The 23,005-nt window shown below is 45.6% G+C and overlaps 1 protein-coding gene across 5 annotated transcripts in view; it reads left to right on the forward strand.

Moving 5' to 3' along the window:
* SGPP2 (sphingosine-1-phosphate phosphatase 2) overlaps window positions 1–23,005 on the forward strand; it is a 108,524-nt gene that overhangs the window by 80,404 nt on the left and 5,115 nt on the right. For all 5 annotated transcript variants that reach the window (XM_045481436.1, XM_045481440.1, XM_045481438.1 and 2 more), the window contains 2 exons: window positions 389–568; window positions 3,609–3,698. In XM_045481436.1, the coding sequence (XP_045337392.1) occupies window positions 389–568; window positions 3,609–3,698 (270 nt within the window). The remainder of the gene's footprint in view (window positions 1–388; window positions 569–3,608; window positions 3,699–23,005) is intronic.

Consider the following 23,005-nt stretch of genomic DNA (forward strand, 5'->3'; position numbering starts at 1 on the left):
CAGATTTTGAAGCAAAACTCATCGGATTCGAATCTTGTTCTCTACCTGCGTTCTGTAGGTGTCACTGGATTAAGTGAATTAACATTTGTAAAGCTCTTAGAACAGTACCTGGCACACATAGGAACTATGGAAATGCTTTTTGAGTATATCATTCAAATTAAGGTATGTGTTAATGTCCTATCTTAGGGGCCCAGTGGTCTTCTGGAGTTCAGACGGCCTGTTTCTCTTTTTATGGACTAAGACGCATCCTACAAGACTTTCGTAGGAGGTAGCTGGGTCAGAGAGGAAGGGGATTTCCGCCAACAGACTGGGATCCCCCAAATAAATTCACACAACCAAGGGATTTCACTTACTCGGTTAGACTCACCCCCGTCCTTTGGTTTTGCAGTTGGTGATGTATATTGGCCAGATGGCCAAGGACATCCTGAAGTGGCCCCGCCCCTTCTCCCCTCCCGTCGTGAAACTGGAGAAGAGAGTGATTGCTGAGTATGGAATGCCATCTACCCACGCCATGGCGGCCACCACCATTTCCTTCACCCTCCTCATCTCTACGATGGACAGATACCAGGTGAGGCCGCCACCCATGCCGTGAGGTGGCAAAGAGAGGTTTTGCTTCAGAGTTGTCTTTTCTGAGGGGCTTTGAGGTTTATGAAATCGAGACTCGGGGGGACTGAAATGTATTGAGCCATCAGTGACAGTTTCTTCGTAGAGAAAGGGACATATGGGTTAGCATCCAAGTCAGGCTGTGCCTCAGAGTGAAAGGCACACCCCCCGGTAATAACACCCCCCCCCCCCCAACGAGCATGACATGGACTGCTCCCAACGAGACAGTGCGTGATCGGTTTTCTCATCTTCTGTTTGCGGCAGACGTGAGGAGCTTATGATCCTCGTACATGGTCCTCCAGGGCTGAGATGACTCCACCCAGTAAATCCTCTTGCTAGACTCCCCGGGGCCCAGGGCAGGAAAGAGTCTGTGCCCCCCCGTTGGCTCCCAAGGATGCCTCTGCCCCTGGTTGGGGCTCAACCACTAGAAATAATGGCTCCGTGTTTTCTAGATTCCTCTCTAAATGACAAGAGATTAATAACTGTTGAAAACGGAAGAATTTCACTTCATTAATATCTGCTTCGATGCCGATTACAGTCAGACCTTTCGAAAGTTACGTCAGTACCGCGGTCAAGTTTTGCTTTGCCTACCTGAGGAGTTTGGCTCCACGTTTGCGTTGAATTTAATAATTTTTCCCTTTTACTCTCTGGAAAATTTGGATTTCGTTAAACCTAGCAGTCATGTATGTAAACGACAGTGTCGTTTCGCCTTGTCCCTGCACCCTCGAAGCCCGTTCTGTTGTGCAGAACAAGGGGGGGGTCAGCCTGATGTAGTTGGACAAGGACAGGATTAGCGCTGGATCCTGGCTCTCTGCCTCTGGAGTCTTCTACCTGGTCACCTGGAGTCAGACCTCAGTCTCCCGGATGGGAAAGGGACAGGTCCCAGGAATATATCCAACCAGGTATAATCCTCTGCTGTAACTTAGACGTCACGCCAGGGTCAAAAGTGTGTGAGCTCTCCAGTACTGCCTGTCTGAATTAACTTAACGCAGACTTCTGAGCTGCATCATACGCAGGGCACCTGTCCCCGCAGGACACGGTGGACCCAGGGCTGGTCCTCATCATCCAGAGAGGCCTGTGAGCGTGCTGACGTTGCACAGGAAAAAAGCCTCAAGTAGCAGCGGACTGCAAGAAAACAGCAACAAGAACCATTTATATACTCGTTTCAAGGCCACTTGGTCCTTCTTTAAAAATGCTTTTCAGCTCCCATGATGTAGCAGTTTTCAGCCTGAGTTGTTGCAGACTTCTTTCCTACTCAATTTTTTTTTTTTTTAGTTAAAAAATTCCTTTAATGTTTATTTTTGAGAGAGAGAGGGACAGAGCACAGGTGGGAGAGGGGCAGAGAGAGAGGGAGACACAGAATGTGAAGCAGGTTCCAGGCTCCAAGCTGTCAGCACAGAGCCCGATGTGGGGCTCGAACTCACGAACCGTGAGATCATGAGCTGAGCCGAAGTTGGAGGCTTAACCAACTGAGCCACCCAGGTGCCCCTTCCTAGTCAATTTTTAATGATAAATATGTGTAGCTATTTGGGTTCTTTGCTGTAACATTTCTAAATCTGGTTTCTTTATATGTGTTCAGGCTAATGCCCAAACTCTAACTTCTGAATGCATTAACTCATTACTTTTTAACACTTTTTCTTAAAATCTGAGACCCGGTTAATGATAAATGTTAAGAAAAGACGTACGACCATGTGTGATTGTATTCACATCTTACATCAGAAAGAATGTGTTGGGGGGACACCTGGGTGGCCCAGCTGGTTACGCATCTGACTTCGGCTTAGGTCATGATCTTAGGGTTCATGAGTTCGAGCCCTCCATCAGGCTTTGTGCTGATAGCATAAAGCCTGCTTCGGAATCTCTGTCTCCCTCTCTCTCTGCCTCTCCCCTGATAGCACTCTCTCTCTCTCTCAAAAATAAACAAACATTAAAAAAAGAACAAAAAAGAATGTGTTGGGCTTGGAGATGGAAATTGTGGCTTCCAGTTCTGACTCGTACCCTTTACGAGGTGTGTGACCTTGGGCACAGTCTGCCTGTCTGAGCCCAGCTCCTATTGTGAGGATCAAATGGGATGACTAATGGGAAGGCATCTTTGTGCCAAAGTTCAATAGCGATGTAAGGGTTCTCAAGTTGAAGGCTGTCTTCATTTGTGGAATGGACCTCATGATAGAGCCCACTTCGCAGAGTCGTATGACGATTGACGGAGCAGGTGACTGTACAGAGCCTCACGTAATAGCGACAGCTCTCTGTCGTCTTTACCTTTCTCACCGTGAAACCCCACAGGCGTCAGTGCTTGAAGCGCGTGGATTTTATCTCTACGTCTCTGTTTATGAGCAGAATATCTGCATGTTCCTTATATGACTCCGCATGAGCCGGATTCTTCCGCTCATGCTACCCACCAGCGAATGTTGAGATTCATTGTTGAGATTCAATGAGATTCATCATTGGCTTCATTGTTACCCGCCAGCGAATGTTGAGATTTAGCGAAGTCTGGATTTGTGCCTTAACATCCGTATGTAAAGGTGCCCATTCTTCACTTGGGCCCATTGCCCCTGGGCTTCCTTAGGGAGCCAGCTGTTGCCAAACTTGACCGCACAGCACTCGGTGGGGATGGAGCTGGTTGGACTTCCAGGTGGTAGCACGGCCCCTCCGCCTTGCCCCTCGCTCAGCACTGTATACTTCATACATGTTACTCTATGGAGAAGAATAGGTCGAAATAAAAAACGATTTACTTCACTAAAACTGGCCTAAGGCCGAGTTCTAACGAAGTCTCGTTGGTATGTTTATAGTTTCTATGTTGTGAAACTTCCAGCGCTATGGTCCTGGGCGCCCTCCCCTTTCCTTTGCTCCATTTTCCCACTTTTCAAATGGTTTTAGACCATCAGACTGCTGGTCTAGGGAAATGGAGATTGACTCTGGTGGCTATTAAGCCAGGATGCTCTCCTCCCACGGCGTCAAGCTACGTGAGCATGGTCTAATCGCCTTGTTTTCTCTTCTCCCCCTGACAGTATCCCTTTGTTCTGGGGTTGCTGATGGCTGTGGTGTTTTCCACCTTGGTGTGTCTCAGCAGAGTCTACACTGGGATGCACACGGTCCTGGTAAGTCCCTGTGGGCAGGTCTTGGGGTGACCATCCAAATGACACCGCGGCCAGTGTGTCGGTGTGTTTTTTACGCTGCATACTTCTACAGCTATTTGCATACGTGCTTATACTCCCCATCAGGCCAGTGAGGTAAGTAATTATGATGTTGTGACTCTTGGCATAATAATAATAATGAATCACTAAGATAATATCCAGGGAGGGGCGCCTGGATGGCTCAGTCGATTAAGCATCGACTTTGGGTCAGGTCACGATCTCTCGGTTTGTGAGTTCGAGCCCCGTGTCAAACTCTGTGCTGGCAGCTCGGAGCCTGGAGCCTGCTTTGGATTCTGTGTCTCCCTCTCTCTCTGCACCTCCCCGACTCTTCATTCCGTCTCTCTCTCTCAAAAGTAAAAACATTAAAAAAAAAATTTTAATAGAAAAATTAAAAAAGAAAGATAATATCGAGGAGGCTGAGCTGGGCTAGGCTCTCCTGACTTGAAAGAGTGGCTAGAATGACAACAGAGACTCAGCTCATTTCTTTTCATGCTGGTTTACCCGTGGTGCAGGAGCAACGCCCAGGGTCAAGGATGGGAGCGTGTGGATACGGCTTCCCACTTAGGTCCTCACAGAGACGGGCCTGGATTGTAAGGATCTCAGCTGCCCTCTCCAGGGAAAGGGTCCCATCGGGTCAAAAGAGCCCGGAAGTATAGGCCTTGCTTCCTTTCCAGACTGCTCTGGGCTGGCGGTTGTGGTGACACAGAGAGACGCGTCTGCATTTAAAGGTTCGCCTACCCTTTTACCGAATTGCGTATGTTTCTAGGGCTGCGGCGGTCCGCGCGGTTACAATGACCTCAGAGCTCTGTTTCCGGGTGTGCCAGCCAGCTGCCTTGGAGTTCCAGAGCACGGGGCTGGCCATGGCTAACCACAGGGCACTATTTATCATCGTAATTGGCACAAGAAAGATTTCTCTAGAAGGGAATGGGCCCTTGCTAATTGTGTTACTCTCCGCGTGAGGCTCAAAAATTGTGTTAGCAGAAAATGGCTCTGAGGGAAAGGCCACCCTCCTGCCTGTCCTCCTGGTGTCTGGTGTTGGCCATCGCAAGAAGGGTGGCGGGGAGCGGGGGTGGGGGGTGGGGAGGGCGGGGGGCAGAAGCAGCAGAGATGCACAGATGGATTGAGACAGCTTGTGAGAATGAGCAGAGGCAGAGGCTGGGAGGACGTAAACCCAGAGAAAGGGGGCTTATGGCCGCACGGGATGCGGTGAGAGACCCTCGTGCTTTCCTCTTAAAGCACAGGTTAACTCAGAAAAGCAAGGAAGAGCCGAAAGCCACTGGAGTCAGGAGTCAGAGCTGGGCCTCGGGGGAGGCAGGCCAGGTGCCACATGGAGGGAGCGCCAGACAAGTCCCCGACCAAGATAAATGATTTTAATGGAACACTTAGAAAAAAAGCAAAATTAATGCAAAACATGTCCATGATAAACAAAATATCCATATTTTTCTTTTAAAGTTTATTTATTTTGAGAGAGAGGGAGACACAGAATCGGAAGCAGGCTCCAGGCTCCACGAGCCATCAGCACAGAGCCCGATGCAGGGCTCGAACCCACGAACCGTGAGATCATGATCTGAGCCGAAGTCGGATGCTTAACCGACTGAGCCACCCAGGTGCCCCCAGGATATCCATATTTTAAATAAAGGCCAGCGCTGACCCTGAATTTGCACGACCCGGCAGCTTCTGCCCCATCCTCATTCCGGCCCGACCAGACCTTGAAGACGCTAGAGGAGCAGTTAGGGGACCAGGCGCTTCATCTCCCTCCCGAGACTCGTCCTTGCGGTCCCCGTCCCGTCACACACACAGCGTATCTGGCCTCTGAGCCGACAGGGGATGGGAGAGGGGAGCATTCTCAATTCGCCACACCGCTGCTTCGCATTAGGAGGAGGGTCTCTCCAAGTACGGCCGTGGACTTCAATGTGGAACCAGCCAGCGCTCTCGCGGGTGTTTGGCATTCCTTTCATCTGGGGCTACTTTTTAATTTCTGCAGGCTTTCATAAAAAGTGATCGCGAGAATTCAGGTTGAAATGCAAACCAGCATCAGCACGAGAATGTGGAGCCGCAGACATGAGTAAAGGGCACAGAAAACCCACCTCAAGAAAGACACAGCTTGGTGCCTGTCTTTGCTTTTTAAAGTGGGTTATGCGGATGGGGCAGCAGCTATTTGCAGGGAAGACTGTTTAAGCCTCTCATTCAGCTGCAAGGAACGGGCCCAGCTGCTCTCTTTGGGGCATCCGTCCCAGAAGAAACTGGAGCAAAGCTGTAGAAACTTCTTCCCCACCCTCACCCCCACCCCGTGGCGCCATCGCCAACCCCCCCCCCCCACCCCGCCCCGGGGTTTCTCCCACACGTGGAATTTTATTTCATGAAGATCTTAGAGCCGGACGCAGGCCCAGGCCAGGGTGTGACGGTACGTAATTCCTATTAGCAGGAGGGAACAGTTCCTTTTAATAGCAGGATCGAGTTAAATTACGGATTGGCAAGTCTTTGTCACTCAGCAGCAGCTGAATAGTTTACTGCAGGTGCCGGGCTGGGAGCCAGATCTGCGAGATACACACGGAAACAAACCCTACCTCACCCTCCCGAGTCTCTGCGTGTTGATGGTGACAGATGTGCGAGCTGCTGACGCCTTGGTGTGACAAGTATTGTACTTCGCGTGGAGCAGCTGGGCCGGGCCTCCCTCCTGGACCCCTTGCAGCCACCGGGGACTGCCTCGCACTAATGGTTCTCAGTGACTGCATAGTCACATCCTGGGGAAAGCTTTTTTAAAATCTCCCCCGGGGGGTATTTGGACACCCACATGCATAGCAGCGGCGTTATCCACAATACCTAAAGAATGGAGGCAACACACACACACACACACAGATCCTAAGCATTGGTATTTTTTCAAAGCTCCTCAGTTGATTTTAATGTGCAGCCAGGGTTGAGAGCCATTGATTAGACTAACTGTCCTGCAGAACTGGCTGTGAGCACGGAAGGAGCTGGAAGGTGGAAGGCAGGTGGAGAGCGAGCCTGTGCAAGCACCCGCCACGTCCACGTCGTGAACTGCTCTCATCGCCCACGACCGGGACGTGCCCAGCTCGTAAGTCAGGCAGGTAGCTGATGGCTTGATGCAAATGGCTGTCTGCGCACGAAGAGGAAGCAATTCAAGCAGAGCGGAAATGTACTTATCTCTCGCCTGAAGAAACCACTGCGTGTCAGGGGGTGAGTGGTTTGCTCTCTGATGTCAAGGCTTCGGGGACAGGCTCCGGCTGACTCCTGGGCAGGCCTGAGTGAACCTACGCCTGGTGTCACCATCCTGCCAAACCAGCTCTGGCCCCACCTCAGAGATGGGTGTCTCATCTGCCAAGATGTCTCAGTGAGAAAGTTGGGCACCGCCCTGGCTCCTGCCTTCCCACGCTCCTCGGGTGGTCACCAAGCTGAATTAATTCTGACTCACACCACTGCTAGAATCTTATTTCCGTATCTGATTATGCAGTCCCGTGCACGGGGAAGTGTCTCCATCTCCTGCTGGATGGGGATAATGCCACAGGTGGCCGCAGCTGTAAGCTGAAGCCATCTGTGAGCTCTAGGGGAATTGACCTCGGAGAGAAGTCGGTACCGTTCGTGGCAAAACACGGGGGTAGAACACGGTGGCCTTGATGACATCCTTGAGCTGCTGATGTACCACCGCTGGGGCCACAGTACCTCTCGGCTTGGTCAAGGTAAAAAGTTCATCGTTGCTCAAGCTGATTTTTATTGAAGTCTTACATTTCCCATAGGGAAAGGTGTCCTAACCAATGATTTACAGAAACGTGTGTGTGTGTGTGTGTGTGATTTCACGTTCTCTTGGTTTGAAGAGTAAACCAATTGTAGCCAGCTGCGGAGGGAAATAAAGGAAGAGAGGGCAGAATGCGTTGGAAGGACTGGGACAGCTCATGGAACTCAGCTCATGGAACTCAGGGTTGAGCAGCTAAGCCTCCAGAGGGATAGAACCAGGGCGTCTGAGAGCGCCTTCCTCTCCCACTAGAGTGCCACTGTTCAAAGAACCCCACAACCTCTCTCTCACGTCAGAAATCTTAATTTCCAGAGATGAAAGCTTGATTGCCCTGGGTGCTACCCTTGGGCCAGTGAGCCTCAGCGAGGGGAATGGGACCCAGAGGAGAAACAAGACCCCAGAAGCCACCCCTGTGGGCTAACAAAGGCAGTGCCCTGAAAACAGGGGCTAGAAAGTTCTCACTCCTGAGAATGCCCAAACCCAAGTGGTTACCATCCGTGCAAGTCAGGACTCCTTGAGGGCAAAGAATAGACACTAACTCAAACTCAAGCTTAAAGGAAAAGTCGTTATTGTTTCCTTTTAAGTTTATTTATTTATTTTGGGAGAGAGAGAGAGCAAGGGAGAGAGAGGGAGAGAGTGTGAGCAGGGAAGGGGAAGAGAGAGAGAAGGAGAGAGAGAATCCCAAGCAGGCTCCATTGCCCGTGCAGAGCCTGATGCAGGGCTCGATCTCACGACTGTGAGATCATGGCCTGAGCCAAAACCAAGAGACAGACAATTAACCACCTGAGCCACCCAGGCATCCTTGAAAATGTATTGGCTTTTATAACCACACTGTAGGAAGGGTAGAGATACAGGTAGCCCTTGGGAGGATGGGACCTGAGGTCTAGATCTTTGTCGGAAGTCTCCCTATGCTTTCCTTAGCTTCTCTGCACATCTCTTCACATGGTGGGGTCATATTCTTGGGCTGTCTTCTCTCTGAGGCTAGACCCAAGGAGCTCTGGGCTTAAATTCTTTGTTTCATTCCTGAAAGGATTGCAGTGGGGAGAATTTCCGGAAAGTGTCTAATGGCCTGGCCCGGACAATGAGCCCATTGCTGCGTTAAATGTTGTTGGAGGGTGCCAGAGATGGTGTTTGGTCCAGCTGGGTGGGAGCCAGCTTGTGTGAGCAGGGGCTGTGATAGACGGTGATGGTCAGGGTTAGGATTTGGGTTGGCCTGTAGGAGGGGCACTTCTCCAAAATGAAATGGATCTGTCCTCAGAAGAGGTACCCAGGGGTACCCTTTCTACATTGACACCATTGCATCTTCCTGCTCTTTCAAGGACTCAAAACTGGACATTATACTTGTTTATGTGGGGAAAGGAGGATGAGAGCAAATCAAGAAGGTCGATCATACTCCGTTTTCGATGCCTGAAATTAATCAACTTGTACAGAATTGATTTTAAGTCTTTGACTGATAAGGCGATCATCCCCAATACGTTAACAGTAAAATTAGCCACAAGTTTTGTTGTTGTTGTGATTCGTGAATGGTTGTTCCGTTATTTTGAACTTGAATGAGCTGAAATGCTCTTCTATTTTATTGTCCCTGAATTGTTTGATGTGTGGATAATTATATAGATATTGGGTTTTATTTGCTTACTCATTTATTTCGTTCCTCTAAGTATTGCTTTAGTTTTGGTTGCAGTTGGAGAAGGTTGAAAAGGCTTCTCAAATATTAAATTATCTGCAGCGCATACAAGACTGTATCCTGGCTTTGGACTAGAGCATTTTTGGTGGTTTTTTTTTTTCCTTCAAGTTCTTTGAAACTACTTAAAAAAAAAAAACAAAACATACTTCAAACTGCCTTTCTTAATATGGAAAAGAAAGCTAATTATAATATAAATTATACCCAAGCAAGCCTTACTTTCTGTTGTAGGATAAGTTCGTTACTGAGATAAAAAGGGAATTTGGTTGTGTTTTGGAGCACTACGTTATTATGCATATTGTTGTTTTCTTTACCTTGAAGAGACGTACTTTTACCCTTTTATGAAAATAGAGAATTGTTTCTGGTTTCAAAAGTAATAAGTACTCATGGTAAAGCATTCATCCTCTCTTGTTTTTAAGGTTGTTGTGGGTTTTGTAAAGACTCAATCATTATTAGTTAACCACTATAGAAGTCCACACAGCCATTTGTTAGGGTGATATAATGGGAAACTGAAGACATTGTTATGTTTTTGTATTAATCAAACTAAAATTAGGGCATTTCCAGTAAGAACTGCTTGTGGTAGGTATTCCTAGCCATCAACACAGGCAAATTAATTTTTTATTTCCTTTCTCCACCCTGTCCAAAAAGCCACAGTTGGGGCCCGGTTTTCCATCTGTTCGGCAAGTGTGAGTTGAGGGGGCCCACAGGAGTGCTCTGGATCCAGCAGGGGAGCCAGACTGAGCCTCGAATGCAGCCCGCAGAAGCTAGGCAAAGGCAGAAGTTGGTCAAGGCACTAGCATCACCCAGAGGCCAGCGGTCCCTGCAGGGCAGGACCCCCAAATTTAAAGGACTGGAGCAGACACAGACTGGTACTGGGCCAGTTCGCCTCCGACCAGAAGCCGCTTGTATCCTTCCTGCGGCGGTAGAAATTGGTTGGCCTACGAAACTGTTCTAGTCTGGCGTGTGGTCAGACCTGAGGGAATGTGACCATTAAGTGGCAACTAGCCTGCCTGGGGAGGAAGGCCAGGGAACTATTTGAGGCTAATGGCCGAGCAGCCGAGCCCAAGTGGACGAGGCCAGCAGCTACAGAGATGGTCCCTCACGGTGGTGTCAGATGGGCAAGGTGGCCAGAGGGAAGCAGGCAGCCTACCTCAGTGAGAACGTCCCCAGAGTGCCCTTATCTCTCAGACTGTGGGAGAGGGAACTCGGGCAAATGCTCGATGTCTAGCATTGTATTGACAGTGCATTCACTTTTGCTTACGTGAATAAAAACAGCCACATCCAGGGACAGAGCACAGCTTTGAGATCCAGCACTACTGGGTTGCATCTGTGTTTTAGGTGAGTTCCAGTTACTAGTAACATAAGAATAAGAGATTGGATTGAACCTTCCATGGAAGCCCAGTGTCCGGAGGTTTCTTTCTTTCATTAGGTTCTTGCTTTTTCGAGTATACAGCGTGTTACGGTTTCACTGAAGGGTGATGTTCTTCTGTAAGCTTATAATTGTACGCCTCTCTTAACAGAAAATGCACTGGCTTCAAAATCTGTCCGATCAACTTTTGGAAAAGGAATCAGACCGTCCCATGTATTTACATATTTTTAAAAGAGATTCTTTGGCCCCTTGGGGAAATATATATATATGCAAACTTCGACCGTGATGCTCACTGCTGCTGTGACATTCCAGAAAATATTGGCATGAACTTGCACCTTATCCCCCTTGCAACTTTGTAAATTGTAACTAGTTTGTCCTAGGGCGGAGAGGTGGAGTGATTTGCTGTGATTCTCAACTAACCACTGAAACCCGAGAATGGAGCCATTTCTGAATCAAATTCAATCATAAGGAGCGTTCGGTTTAGTTCAGTAAACTTATACACTATTCACCTTCTCCAGAAGGCAGATGTACCCTCTTAGAAAAGAAGAATCCTACACATTTAACATCGGTACCCCCAGGCCCGCTACACCGCACCTCCCTCAAGGTACCCACACCCCAGTTCTCTGACACCATCCCTTAACGGAACACCCTATAAATGGAATTCTATGTTATGTATGCTTCTGCCTTGGGCTTCTTTTACTCACCATTTTCTTTGTGATATTTACCCATGTTGTCATACAGAGCTTTAGTCCGTTCATGTTTACTGACGTAGAGTATTAGAATGTATGCCCATATCACACTCTATCCCTCCTATCAAGGATGGATATTTTGGATTGTTTCCAGTTGGAGGTTATTGTAAATGATGCTACTCTGAACTCCCTTTTATGTGCCTTTTAGAGCAAATACGTACATTTTAACATTGGGTACGAATGCACAATTAAAATTGCTAGGTCATAAGGAGTGTTCAGCTTTAGGATATGCTGTTGTGCCTCCTGAAGAATTATACCAATTTCCACCCCCTACTGGTGGTATATGAGATTTCCAGTTCTCTGCATCTCTGCCCACCCACCTGATGTTGACCATTTTCATTGTAGTTATGCCCGTGGGTATCTAACAGTAGTCCATTGTGCTTTTATTTTGATTTCTCTGATGAATAATCACATTCAGTCCCTTTTCATATGTTTGTTGGCCATTTATATATCCTCTTTAGTGGAGTGCCTGTCTTTCTTTTGACCGTTGTTGTTGTTGTTGTTGTTGTTGTTTTTACTGGGTTGCTTGTCTCTATTGGTGACTAACTGGTCAGATATCTGTACAGTATGGCAAATTTCTTTTCCCATCTGATGGCTTGCCTTTTTACTCTATTGGTATCTTTCGGGAAAGAGAGGTTCTTAATTTTAACCTAGTCCAATTATCACACTTAATGTTTGTAATTTTCTGTGTCCTGCTTAAGATATTTTTGCCTACCATAAGGTCATGAAGATACTCTCTTATGTTTGAGAAGATTTAGTATTTGGCTTTTCTAATTTAGATCTACAGTCTGCTTGGAATTGATTTGGATTCATCTTTGTTCTGTAGGGATACCAAATATGCTCAGCACTGTTTATAGGGATTATCCTTTTTCCATTCGCTGAAGCATCAACTTGGTCATAAATCAAGTGACTGTGATACTCTCCACTCTCTTGCCTATTTGTCTTGATGGTAATCCCACCCTCTTATTTATTTTAGCTTTGTAATAAGTCTTGAAGTCAGGTGGTAAAAGTCCTCCAATGTTCAAGTATTTTAACTCTCCTATTTTTGATCCTCTATTAGCTTGTTAGAAAGTCTTTATGGGGCGCCTGGGTGGCTCAGTCGGTTAAAGGTCCGACTTCAGCTCAGGTCATGATTTCCCCACGTTGGGTTGTGTGCTGACAGCTCAGAGCCCGGAACCTGCTTCAGATTCTGTGTCTCCCTCTGTCTCTGCCCCTCCCCTGCTCGTTCTCCCCCCACCCCTCAAAAATAAATAAATATTTTTTTAAAAAGTTTAAAAAAAAAGAGTCATGGGATGCCTGGGTGGCTCAGTCAGTTAAACTTCCGACTTCAGCTTAGGTGGTGATTTCGTGGTTCGTGAGTTCGAGCCCTACTTCAGGCTCTGTGCTGACAGCTCGGAGCCTGGAGCCCTCTTCAGATTCTGTGTCTTCCTCTCTCTCTGCCCCATCCCCTGCTCATGTTCTTTCTTTTTCTCAAAATAAACATTAAAAAAAACTGTTTAATAAAAAAAAAAAGCCTTTACAGATCATTTAGTGTTTACCCAAGAGATTATAACATGCAGCCTTGATTTGTGAGTCAAATGCAAATTAGTACCTTTACCATTCCCTGGGAATAGTGAGTCATTAAATGAAATTCAATTCTACATATATTTAAAGCCCACAAGAACTTATTTTTATTGTTTTATAATTAACATACATTTAGGCTTATCCACATGTTTATCCTTTCCGTTCTTCATTCCTTCCTGCAGTTCTATTCTTCCATCTGGCATCTCAATTCTTTCTGCCTAAATTAGTCTATTCAGTGTTTCTTTTAGCATGGTTATGCTGGCAATGAATTCTCTTGGTTTTGGGTTTTGTTTTCTTTTTTTTTTGGCGGCGGGAGGTGGAGGGTGGGGAGAATGGCTTTATTTCACTTTTGGTTTTGGAGGATATTTTTGCTAGGTATAGAATTCTTTGTGTCCTTTCCTTCAGTATCCCTGACCTGGATTTTTGCCATTTCTACCTGCCCACAGTGTGCACTAAGTCAGTGTAACCAGCTTGATCAGATAACAGTGAGTTATCAGATTTCATACTGGAAACAGTGAGTTTCCAGATTTCATATTTGTCAAGCCAGGATGACTATTTTTTAAGATATGGATAATCCATTGGTATAGGCTTTTGGAGGGCATTTTGCAGAATATATGGCTGTCTAAAGTGCACATTCTTAGTATTCTGGGCTTCTATCCCAATTTTAGTTGACTCAAAAGCGTATAATCGCACACGTGTAAAAGTGAAAATAGTGATAATAATAGAAAACATTTATAAAGCTCTTATGATCTGCTGGGCACCATTCTAAGTGCTTTGCATATATTGACTATCTCATAGCAACCCTATGAGGTGGGGGGGGGGGGTGCTATTGTTTTCCCAGGCTTATAGAGGAAGCATAGAGAGGTCAAATAACCTGACCAAGGCCCTGTAGTTGATAAGAGATTGGACTGAGATTGAAAACCAGGCAGTCCAACTTCAAAATTGTGCTTTTAATTACCACTCTGTCCTAACCCTCCAGGATGTTTATTAATGCATTTAATAGCACACAACAAGAACATGCTAAATGTTCATCAATCAGATCTAGTTAAGTATAGTATTTCCATAGAGTGGAATGTTCTGTAGCCATTAAAGTAATGCAGTTCTGTAATCATGAAAAGATCTGGATGGCATATTGTCGATGAAAAATGCAGGTTACAGAACAGCTTATAGTATATGGTGCCATTAGTTATGAAATTGTGCATGTCAGGGGGTGGTTATGGATAGAGTCCTCTGCAATGCATTTTTAATAATGAGCCTGACTTGTTTTTGAGAAAAACAACAAAGCTATTTCTGTTTAATGGACAGAGACTCTTCCTCTATCATATATTGCTTGGTATGTAATAGTCAGTTGAAAATAAAAGCACATAATGGCTGCTGAATCATGATGGATGAATTACTAAATATTTGAGCTCTATTATTATTTACATGAGGATTGAGGATTTCCTAGAAGGAAGATTTTAGACTTTATTGTCATGAATGTTAACTCTTCTTTGGGAATTTGCATGTCTTAGTGTTTCTTTCTTGCACTGTCTGCTCCCCCCCCCCTTTTTTTTTTTAAGAAACAACACTTAATTTTGGCAATAAAACCAATACATGAGTTTCACAGGGCTTACTTCCTGCGTCCTTTTATTGTTTGGGGCTCAATTAAATTGGCAAACCATTGACTAGAAAAATTCCCCTTAGTTGCTATAATCCTACCTCCCAAATCTGACTGAAAAAGGGAACTGAGTTCTCAACAGAATTCATATCCATCCATCCCTTCTCTGTGGTGCTGTTTCAGAAGATGAAACTCACCTCGAAGAGTTTAGAGCTGTGCTGGCTCAGGTTGCCCTTAGAGAAGAATAGCATTTATTTCACTGGCCGCAAAGGGCAAAGGGACTGTTTACCCATTGCAGCCGTCAAACTGCCTGAGAACTGGTCTTATTAACAAAGTATGTCCTTCTGGGACATGAACGTGAACAGGGCCACAGCAGACAGATGCACAGGAGTAAAGGGGCTGCCTTGAATCCTATGCTCTGAAAGTCAACATAAGGTCCAGAATTTAATCTTAATCTCAAAATGCTATTGAGGTCTGTGTTTATGTATGTCCGTGGGAATGTTTCTTAAAACATGCTCAATTCAGAAAGGAAGTGAATACTTCATGTATCATATTTCTTTTCTTTTTTTTTTTTTTTTTTTTTTACCGTTTATTCATTTTTGAGAGAGTGCAAGCTGGAGAAGGGCAAAGAGAGAGGGAGACACAGAATCCGAAGCAGGCTCCAGGCTCTGAGCTGTTAGCACAGAGCCCGATGCGCGACTTGAACCCATGAACTGTGGGATCATGACCTGAGTTGAAGTCAGATGTTCAACCGACAGAGCCACCTGGGTGCCCCTCATGTATCATATTCATAAATGCACACAAGGCTTCCTGTAAGTGCTGCAATTTATTTGATTCTTTTAAAAAAAAACCCGAAGCCTCCACAAAATTATTTCGTACGCATTGATTGATGGCACAATTTGGTTTCCACGCCATACCTCTGAGCTCTCGCCACGCTTGTGCAAAGGATCATCCGTGTACCACAATCTTATGCCTCATTGTATCTTGGATCTCACTTCTCCATTTAATAAAGCTACATAGTTTCACCTTCTCACTTGGCATACACTTAGTGGAAAGGAAGTGATAATCCTGTAATTGAGATTGTGCAGCCTCATCAAGGACGCCACATGACTGTATTTGACATCGCTAGGACGGTCTGCAAAGCAAGACCGATATTTTTCAAGTCTCTCGTAATCTCCAGTTCCTACTGGGATGCAAGGGCCACAGACCGTGCCCTCCAGAAGTTCTATTTTGCACAGGGAGCCAGGACTCAAGGGTTCAGGCCAACATTTCCTAAGGTCAGTGACAAAGGACTGGCACAGATTTCCTTTTCCTCTAAATGTGAGCACTAGGTCAACAAAGCATCTTCAGATCTTTCTCTTGTATCTGGTTCTACACACAAGAGTTTCTACATCAGACTATCACCTTAGGACTTTCAAAAGCTGTAGTCTCACCTTTGGTACTCCTATGATTCCGAAATTGTACTCTTCTGCATATTTCAAAAAAGCACTCCAAAAGCTCTGACCTGCTACATTCACCATGAAAAGCCCATGCTGGCCTCAGGGATTTTTAGCAGGATGAGATGGTATTGGGCATTCATATTGTAGTCCCCTGACCAGCAGCCTCAGTATCACCTGGGAGCTTGTTAGAAACGCAGACTCTCGGGGTGCCTGGGTGGCTCAGTCAGTTAGGCACCTGACTCTGGATTTTGACTCAGGTCATGATCTCATGGTTCATGAGTTCGAGCCCCGCGTCAGGCTCGCTGCTGTCAGCACAGAGCCCGCTCTGGATCCTCTGTCCCCCTCTCTCTGCCCCTCCTCTCTCTCTGCCCCTCCCCCTGCTTGTTCGTTCTGTCTCTCTCAAATAGAGAGAGAGAGAGAGAAAGAAAGAAAGGAAGGAAGAAAGAAAAGGAAAGAAGGAAGGAAGGAAGAAAAAGAAGGAAGGAAGAAAAGGAAGGAAGGAAGGAAGGAAACGCAGAGTCTCCGGCCCCACCTGGACCCACTGAATCAGAACCTGACTTTTAGGAAGCTTCCCGGCAGGTTCTAATGCAAGATACGATTTGAAAAGCACTGAAACACCCTACACACAATATCCCAGCAAATATGGGGACAACGCCAATTAAATTTCGACCTGCATGGGCCTGTTCAGTTCTATTGCATTGAACATGACTTTCTTCTGTTCTTTTCTTGCTCAGAGGCCCCTCTGCCCACCCAGATTGGAGAAAAATCGCTTAAATGTTTGACAGTGCCTTTTGTGTCTTGAAGCAGATGGTCCTTGCCTATAGTTTCATTCTTACAAGCTGCTTAGCAGTTGTCAAAGATGATGTTATAACCTGTCTCGAAGCTTGTTTGATCTAATGTCATAATCCTGTTGACCCGCCTAGCCTTGTGATTCATCATAGTTAGATCTGTTCATATTAATGCGAATTATGGGTGGGGAAATTCTGTCTGTTTCACGAAGGTCTACTGTTTGGACTTGTTCGATTCTGTGAAGCCAAGACAAGCAGATGATTATTTCCTAACTCATGCTGTATATGGACTAAAGTGTAGACACTTATACCTAAATATATTTTTAGTTAATATTGATAGTGTAAAAAGCATGCAGTAGTATCTTATAGCGTCATCACATTAAGAAACATGAACACCTTGGGGCGCCTGGGTGGCTCGGTTGGTTAAGCGACCGACTTCGGCTCAGGTCATGATCTCACAGTCCGTGAGTTCGAGCCCCACGTCAGGCTCTGTGTTGACCGCTCAGAGCCTGGGGCCTGTTTCAGATTCTGTGTCTCCCTCTCTCTCTGCCCCTCCCCTGTTCATGCTCTGTCTCTCTCTGTCTCAAAAATAAATAAACGTTAAAAAAAAAATTAAAAAAAAAGAAATGTTAACACCTGCCCTGTTCGCTTGTTTAGTGAAGCAGTGAATATACAACGTAAAACAAGAAAACCATTGTTGTTTGTTGTTATATGGAATGTACATATTCAATCATCCAAGATAATTAGTCACAGGAATAACCATTGAAATAATTACTTGCTAGACGATAATTTTTAAATGGGAAAATCATAACTCTTGCCCACATATAAACTGAGTCAAAGATTTTATTCAACTGATTAATGACGGAACCAGCAAGGTATAAGGAACGAAGTACTTACAATTTAATAAGTATTACTTGGAGACTGCTGGGATGTACAAAACTGGTTACTATCCTACAGAGTAACAAACTGTAACCTTTGGGGTTATCATTTCCGCTGGACGGAAATCTTTTGCATCTCTGCCAAATGAAAATCTGTCAACTCGCCTGTCACTCCGTGAAGTCTGAGACCTCTAATCAGTAGTGAACGGGGCACTGTTCTTCTGTAATCCTTAGATGGCCTTTTCCCCCATATGACATTGAAGTGAGTTTATTTTTGGCAGCCTGGGTGGCTCAGTCATTAAGCATCTGACTTTGGCTCAGGTCATGATCTCACAGTTCTTGAGTTCAAGTCCCACTTTGGGTGAACACGAGCCCTGCTTCAGGTTAAAAAAAAAAAAAAAAACACGAGCCCCGGGTAAGCCCCACTTCTCTCTCTCTCTCTCTGCCGCCTGTGGGATTCTCCCTCTCTCTCTGCCCTCGCTTTCTTGTGCGCTCTCGCTCTCTCTCTCTCTCTCTCTCTCAAAAAAGGTTATTTTTTTTTTTTGCCTCATGTCCAAGTTTTATGTAATTTTTCTTAACACACAGAAAACCATTTTCTGTTAAAAATGTCAACATAATTTCTAATGGAGGTTTAGATGTGCTCACTTGGAAAGTGAGCATTTATTTTTAAATTGCAGAAGGCGAAAGCTGGCATACTTTCTTTTCCCTCATCAGTCACTCCTGAGCTTAGTGAGTATTCAAAAAGTCTTCCTTGGGGCCCCCTGCAGGTGGCTCAGTGGGTGGAGCATCTGACTCTTGATTTCAGCTCAGGTCTTGATCTCACGGTTCGTGAGTTCAAGCCCTGTCCTTGGGCTCTGTGCTGACAGGAGTCTGCTTGGGATTCCCTCTCTCTCTGCCCTCACCCCACTTACGTGCCTTCTCTCTCTTTCTCAAATAAATAAACTTTTAAAACGAACTGAGAAAAAACTTAAAACGTCTTTTTCCGGGCTTTCTCTTTATGGCCATAGATTTCCATGCCTCATGATCCTTAGTCCTAGATTTGTGCTGGGGTATCAGGTGGTGCAGACAACAGCCATGACACGGCAGGGAGGGGCATCAGTGACGGAGTCCCCCCCCCCCCCCCCATTCAAAGAGCCGTGAATTTCAGGAGATTCTACTGCTTCTGCTCACACCCTGTGGCAAGGTAAATCTGCTTTTGCTTGGTCCCTGTGAACAGGGGTGGGTTACAATAGGAAATTTTTTTTCAACTTACGCATTCACTCTTTCTCCCCTATACGTATGCTAATCACATAACATGCAGGTTTCTCGCTGTAATCATATTCATATTCATGAACAGTGTTGCCTCCCTCTTCCCATTTGGCTTTTACTGAATCTCATCGACATTATTCTCAGAAATTGAATTAACTGGGAGCTAGCGGGGCAACGAGCGAGTATTCCGAGGGCGTTAACTAGGAAACCTTGATCTGTCACTGAAAGTTATTTGCTAGAAGATTTGTAGGAGCTTGGGATTTTTTTTTTTTTTTCTAGTTTGTTTTTCACGTCAGGGTCTACTCGCATTGAGAGCATTCACTGCACGTACAAAGAAATAGGTCTTGGCTTTTACTCTGCGCCTGGCTTCAGCTTGCTCTGTGAAGGCGGCCAAGGGCAGAGAGGGCCCTTCACATTCTCTGCGGGGGACCTGGCGGAGGGGAAGATGCCAGAATCCTAGACCCCTCGGCATAAATGGTTCCAAGATCTGAATGCATTCTTTCCTAACAATTGAATGAATGGGTTTGTTCTCCCCACTTCTTTCTAGTTAGCTAACCTTGTGTTGTGTTGGTCTGCTCAATAGCATTCTTCAGCGAAGATGTTTGGAGATAGAATGTGAATTTGGCCCAGTGAGCTGCATATGGGAATGACACGTAGGGTCCGAATTCACAAACGCTGGCAGTTCTCAGGGTTGGGGCCTGTGGCTGAAATATCTAGAGATGTTCACCAGGAGGCGTGTTTCCGTTTGGCTAAGAATAAAAACACGATTTTTATGTGTTTTCTATAAGCACTCACTGAAGTTCGCCCCGATGCTTGGGCTAGCTTGAATAGCATTCTTTCCTGAACATTCCAGATTGCCTGTCTTTATCATCGTTTTCTGTAATGAGACACAATAAAGCTCAAGCTTTTATCTAAATACTAAGTTTTATAAGTGAAAATGAGAATAGGGACAAAAATCATCTTTCTGCATTGTAACTTTGGAAAATGGTAGTCTCTTGTAATTTTTTTTCCCAAGTAATTTGAAAGGTTTTGCTTAAACCCAGGATGGTAAATTGAATTAAAGATTTATTATATTTTCAAACAATGTGCTCGGATTCAAACAATCCTGGCCATGGAGCTTATGTGCCTTTGTTTTAAATGTTACTTACGTCGTGGGGGAATGATACGTTGAGCGTCCTATAGATGCGTGGGGGGTTTCATTTTTTTTGGCGTGATGTGAAAATTTATAAGCATCAGTTAAGTATTTTTTTCTTTTCAGCTGTGTTGACACATTCTGATTTTAACACCCTGATTTCTTCACCTGGATTACTTTTTCACTATATTAAAATGATAGGTGTTGACTAGAAAATTTACAAAATACCACAAAGCGTGGAGAAGATAATCATCATCTGTGATATGCAAATAGGAAAAAAAAAACTACTTTTAACATTTTAGTTGATTCCTTCTGACATTTTATCCATCCATGCAAGTATATATTTATATAAGTCTAGGGCATCCTTTATGGAGAAAGTCTGTATGCTGCTTGATATTATCTCACGTATGGGTGCTTTGAAACCATAAAAAATAAGGCTCCTAAATGTATCTTCTCAAATGTAAAATGTTCATGCTAGGTTATTAAATAAGAAAGCATAATAGTATGCTTGATTTGCATCTTTCCCCGATTCTTTATTGTTACAATGTATGCCCCAGTCCTTGTGCTATTTTTGCTTATTTGTATTTTCGGATTGTTCTATAGCGGGGCATGTGTTACTTAGTTGACTTGATTGGTTGTGAACTGAATCGGTCCAATGAGAATCATCCCTATACGTGGATCTTTGTGAACGGCTTTATTATTTTCTTTGGATTTTTTTTAGAATAACCTCCTAGGAGTGGAATAATTGGGGCAAGGCAGTGAGTTGTGTATTTGTTGTGCAATTTCTAGTCTAATTATATATGTTCTATGGAAAGACGTTTTGTGGGGATTTTTTTTTTTTTTTTTTTTTTTTTTTTTTGCAAAGTAAGGAATGTCTATTCTGCCATTTTTGCCCTCGTGTCCTTCCCTCCCATGCTTTGTCACCAGCTCTTTTCCTGATCTCCCGTGCCAGTCACATCTCCCTGTAAGTCACCTGTGCCCTTCCCTCTCTTCTCTCTACCCTGCCTGTCAGGTCCACCTGCTCAGGACAGCTTTGTCCCAGAGCTGGCTCCTGGCTCCCCACCTCTGCCCTTGGGCCCTCGGCACTGACCCCTGCCCACAGCCCGTCTTCGCCTTTCCAGAGACCTGGGAACTGTTTTCTCCCTAGCCCCATGTGCTGTGCCAAACAGCAGAGGTTCCAAAGAAATCACCTGCTCGTTTAGAATTTTCCAGAATCAAAACAGCAGATCCAATTCTGAAATGGAGATTTTTGTCAGTTTCTATAGTTTCTGCGAACTGAGTAGCTCGAAAAAATTAACACAAAAAGTTGTTCCTGAATTTTCAAGCGTTACAGTCCTTATTTTTAGAAGCTGTTTAGGATAATTTTATTACTAGAGATTTAGAGCCCCGAATTAGAAAGCTCATAAGCGATGGTTCAAGTATTTTCCTTATAAAAATAACAAACCGTCGTTATTACAACATCACCTTTTATGGCAGAAAATCCAACTGTGTTGGCTAGCAGCGAGAAACCTCTATGCCAGCAGCCACGTTGGCTGAGATTACCGTTGCCTCAAACGCTAGGGCTGTGAACCAAGAGAGTCCACTCTTCCTGAAGCATTGGAGACGAACAGAATTCATTTGTGAAGAATATTCCAACCAGATGTCTGGGAATTTGGTAACTGCAGTTACAGAAAAAGACAGAAGGCAGGCAGGCGGGCACGTTTTCTTTTATGTGTTGCAACAGTGGGTATTAACGATTTTGGACATTCAGGAGAAGAGAAGGGCCCGCACGTGCTACAGGCCAGGCTCTATGCTAGAAGCCTGGAGACCTAAGAGAACCTTGCTGATCGGCGTCTTTTAATCAACTCAGGGGAAGAGTGTGCAGACATATGGCCGCAGCAAAGGCAATATGAAGGAAGGGCTTTGGGAGTGATTGGAAGCAAGGGCCTTCACATTCAATCCAGGGAGGGTTATTTCTTTTTATTTATTTATTTATTTTTTTTTAAATTTTTTTTTTCAACGTTTATTTATTTTTGGGACAGAGAGAGACACAGCATGAACGGGGGAGGGGCAGAGAGAGAGGGAGACACAGAATCGGAAACAGGCTCCAGGCTCTGAGCCATCAGCCCAGAGCCCGACGCAGGGCTCGAACTCACGGACCGCGAGATCGTGACCTGGCTGAAGTCGGACGCTTAACCGACTGCGCCACCCAGGCGCCCCGGGGAGGGTTATTTCCAACAGTGGTGATACACGAGGATATTTGGGAAAGGAAGTGGCTTTTGAGCCGAGCCTTAGATGAACTGACATGGTCTGCAGAGACGTGGTTCAAGTGCGCTATACGTAAAGGGACTGCAAAAAGCTAGACGGAATAGACTGCACTGGGCGTGTTTGGCGAAAGCGAGCAGCCCCCTCTGACCGTAATGGAGAGTTCAAATGGGAAAGCAGTGAGGGAACCCCCGAGAATGGTAGACCGATCAAACCCATGGCACATAGACTCTGACGCTCAGTCTGGAGGCTAGTATTTCTCCAAGTTTTTACCTCAGCATTGTGTTGGGTGTTAAATGTAGGCTCCTGGGCCACACTCGCATCCCTTGCATTTGATAAAATCTGCATTAAAAAATTTTTTTTAATGTTTATTTATTTCGGGGGGGGTGGGCGGTGGCGGGGGAAGGAGAAGAGGGAGAGGGAGACAGAGGCTCCGAAGCAGGCTCCATACTTTCAGTGCAGTGCCCGATCCGGGGCTCGAAGTCACGTACCATGAGATCGTGCCCGGAGCTGAAGTCTGGCCCTCGACCAACTGAGCCACCCAGGTGCTCCTGAAGTCTGTATTGTAATAGTCTTCCTCAGGGATTCCAAAGTGTTCATGTTCCACAAGAACATTGGAGAACATTTGCTATTGAAACAGCCATCAGGGGGCGCCTGGGTGGCTCAGTCGGTTAAGCGTCCCACTTCAGGTCACGATCTCGCGGTCTGTGAGTTCAAGCCCCGCGTCGGGCTCTGGGCTGATGGCTCAGAGCCTGGAGCCTGCTTCCGATTCTGTGTCTCCCTCTCTCTCTGCCCCTCCCCTGTTCGTGCTCTGTCTCTCTCTGTCTCAAAA

This window comes from Leopardus geoffroyi, chromosome C1, assembly GCF_018350155.1.
Source record: "Leopardus geoffroyi isolate Oge1 chromosome C1, O.geoffroyi_Oge1_pat1.0, whole genome shotgun sequence".
NCBI classification, from domain to species: domain Eukaryota; kingdom Metazoa; phylum Chordata; class Mammalia; order Carnivora; family Felidae; genus Leopardus; species Leopardus geoffroyi.